Below are 2130 nucleotides of genomic sequence, written 5' to 3'. Positions count from 1 at the left end.
ATATTATATATATTATATATATATTATATACCTATATATATATATATATTACGAAAAGAGCACCGTGGTTATTAATTTATACATTTGTCTTGTGAATTTGCAATTTGTTAGAAATTGGGAACGACTGATTATCTGATAAGCGGTAGTAGTATATGATAGAGATTCTTCGCTTGTTTTTCACAGATGTTTGTGAGGTGAGCACGCTTACAAATAGTGCTCACCGACGTGTCCTCTTCCCCTCCTTGGACGTGCAGAGTTAATTTGCGAAAACACGAGGGGAAGGGACCCGTCGCTCAGCTGACTTTGTTTGTACAAAAAATGCGGATTTTGGAAATCGACAAGGTAGCGAGGCGCTTTATTACAATTTTGAACAATATATATATATATACTACTACCGCTTATATCTATCGTTCTTGCGATTCGAGACGCCCTCTCCAAGGTTCACGGGTTGATTAGACCCGAATTCCGCTTCGTTGCGTTCGTGACATAAAATCGATCATCTTCTCGCAAAAAGTACACGCCGGAACGAATATGCCGCGTCGTCACTTCGAAGTTTTTCACTCCATCTTTCGAAAACCGAAGTTCGTGATCTCGTGCATGAAGGAGGACAAAGCACAGCACACGTTTTACAATACCGTATGATAAAAATACTTCGCTCTAAAAGAAACATTACACTCTCTTCAATTTACGAACCTGTTTATACTCTTTTACCTTGTTTTACTTACTGTCCTATCTTATGTTATCACATTACACTCGTATTGTACTACACTAAATGACGCACAACGTGAAAAAGTGTCCATACGAAGTCTAATTCTGATTTTAAAAAATATAAAAAAAAAGACCATTAGAAATATCATCCCAATCGCGCGGTACTCCCCAAATCACGCCCGACGCCTTGTGATTTCAGGAATTTCTGCGACGCCACGGGTCCACGTCCAAATTGTGTCGCAAGGTTCGCAGTGCAGATAACTTGCCTCTCGCGTCGTCGAATCCGCGGAGGGGCTCGAAGGACGAGAGCACCGAGGGCGACCGGGAGTCCTTCCTGAAGCCAATTCAGGACGACAAGTCCGAGGATCAGGACTCAAGGCGGCAGAGCAGCCTCGACAGCGCAACGAACAATACGGAAACGTTGTTGGACCCCGGTCATCAGCAGTCTTCTTCAAGGTATAGAGTAAATTTGAGAGCCGTTAAGTGCCGATTATCCCGAAAGCGAGGTAAACTCCCTAAGAAATTCGCATTTGCCATTTGCAGCGTGGAGAGTACGGTACGCTTATAATTCAACGACTTAGACGGACACACTTCCTTGTCCTGTTTCGCCGATAGTAATCTGTTATGTGGTATCTCCCGAAAGTATCTATAACGATTATACAGACGAGATTAATAGATGAACGACTCGTACATAGAAACCGTTCCTCGTTCTTCGCCGAGGATTCGCGTTCCGTTCCGTGGAATAAATTCATATCGATCGTGGAATGCATATCGCTTCTCTCCAGCTGCATTGTGATTTTAGATGACTCGTGTCCTGTTCCGTCGACGTGTCCCCGCTCCTCGTTCTCTTATAATTTATTACCGAGCGTTTTTGCTCGCAAATCTCTAAAACAGTTTTACGAGCACTTGTGTAGCACAATAGAGATCACTGATTTCATCGGTCACTCATTTCAAAATTTCCATCTCATAATTTCGAACTTTTGAAGATTTTGTGGAAAGCTATAAAAAAGAGACGTGTGAGATTATTCACATTATGGAGTATCTGACGGGAATCAGATATATTAAAAAAGAATATTCTCAAATGAAAGAGTATATTTAACGAAAAACGAGGCAGAGGTTTTAAATCTCAAAATTTTTTCATCTCATAATTCTGAACTTTTGAAAATTTTGTAGAAGGCTATAAAAACAAATGTGAGATTATTCACATTGTGGAGTATTTGACGGGAATCAGATATATTAAAAAAGAATATTTTCAAATAGAAGAGTATATTTAACGAAAAACGCGCGAGGAAGGGGTTTTAAATTTCAAAATATGTTATCATATTAACTTTTCGAAGCATAATCGCAATGCGTGAGAATATAAATATTATGAAGCAAATCAGATGGTATCACAGAATATTATATGGTAATATGATTATATCG

The 2130-nt window shown here is 39.6% G+C and overlaps 1 protein-coding gene across 2 annotated transcripts in view; it reads left to right on the top strand.

Moving 5' to 3' along the window:
• Positions 1 to 2130, top strand: part of LOC105451206 — a 78998-nt gene that overhangs the window by 72418 nt on the left and 4450 nt on the right. For both annotated transcript variants that reach the window (XM_011691508.1, XM_011691510.1), the window contains one exon: positions 908 to 1164. In XM_011691508.1, the coding sequence (XP_011689810.1) occupies positions 908 to 1164 (257 nt within the window). The remainder of the gene's footprint in view (positions 1 to 907; positions 1165 to 2130) is intronic.

This window comes from Wasmannia auropunctata, unplaced genomic scaffold (assembly GCF_000956235.1).
Source record: "Wasmannia auropunctata unplaced genomic scaffold, wasmannia.A_1.0 LD336053.1, whole genome shotgun sequence".
NCBI classification, from domain to species: domain Eukaryota; kingdom Metazoa; phylum Arthropoda; class Insecta; order Hymenoptera; family Formicidae; genus Wasmannia; species Wasmannia auropunctata.
The sequence above is the reverse complement of the archived record's forward strand: the minus strand, read 5'-3'. Positions and strand labels throughout refer to the sequence as shown.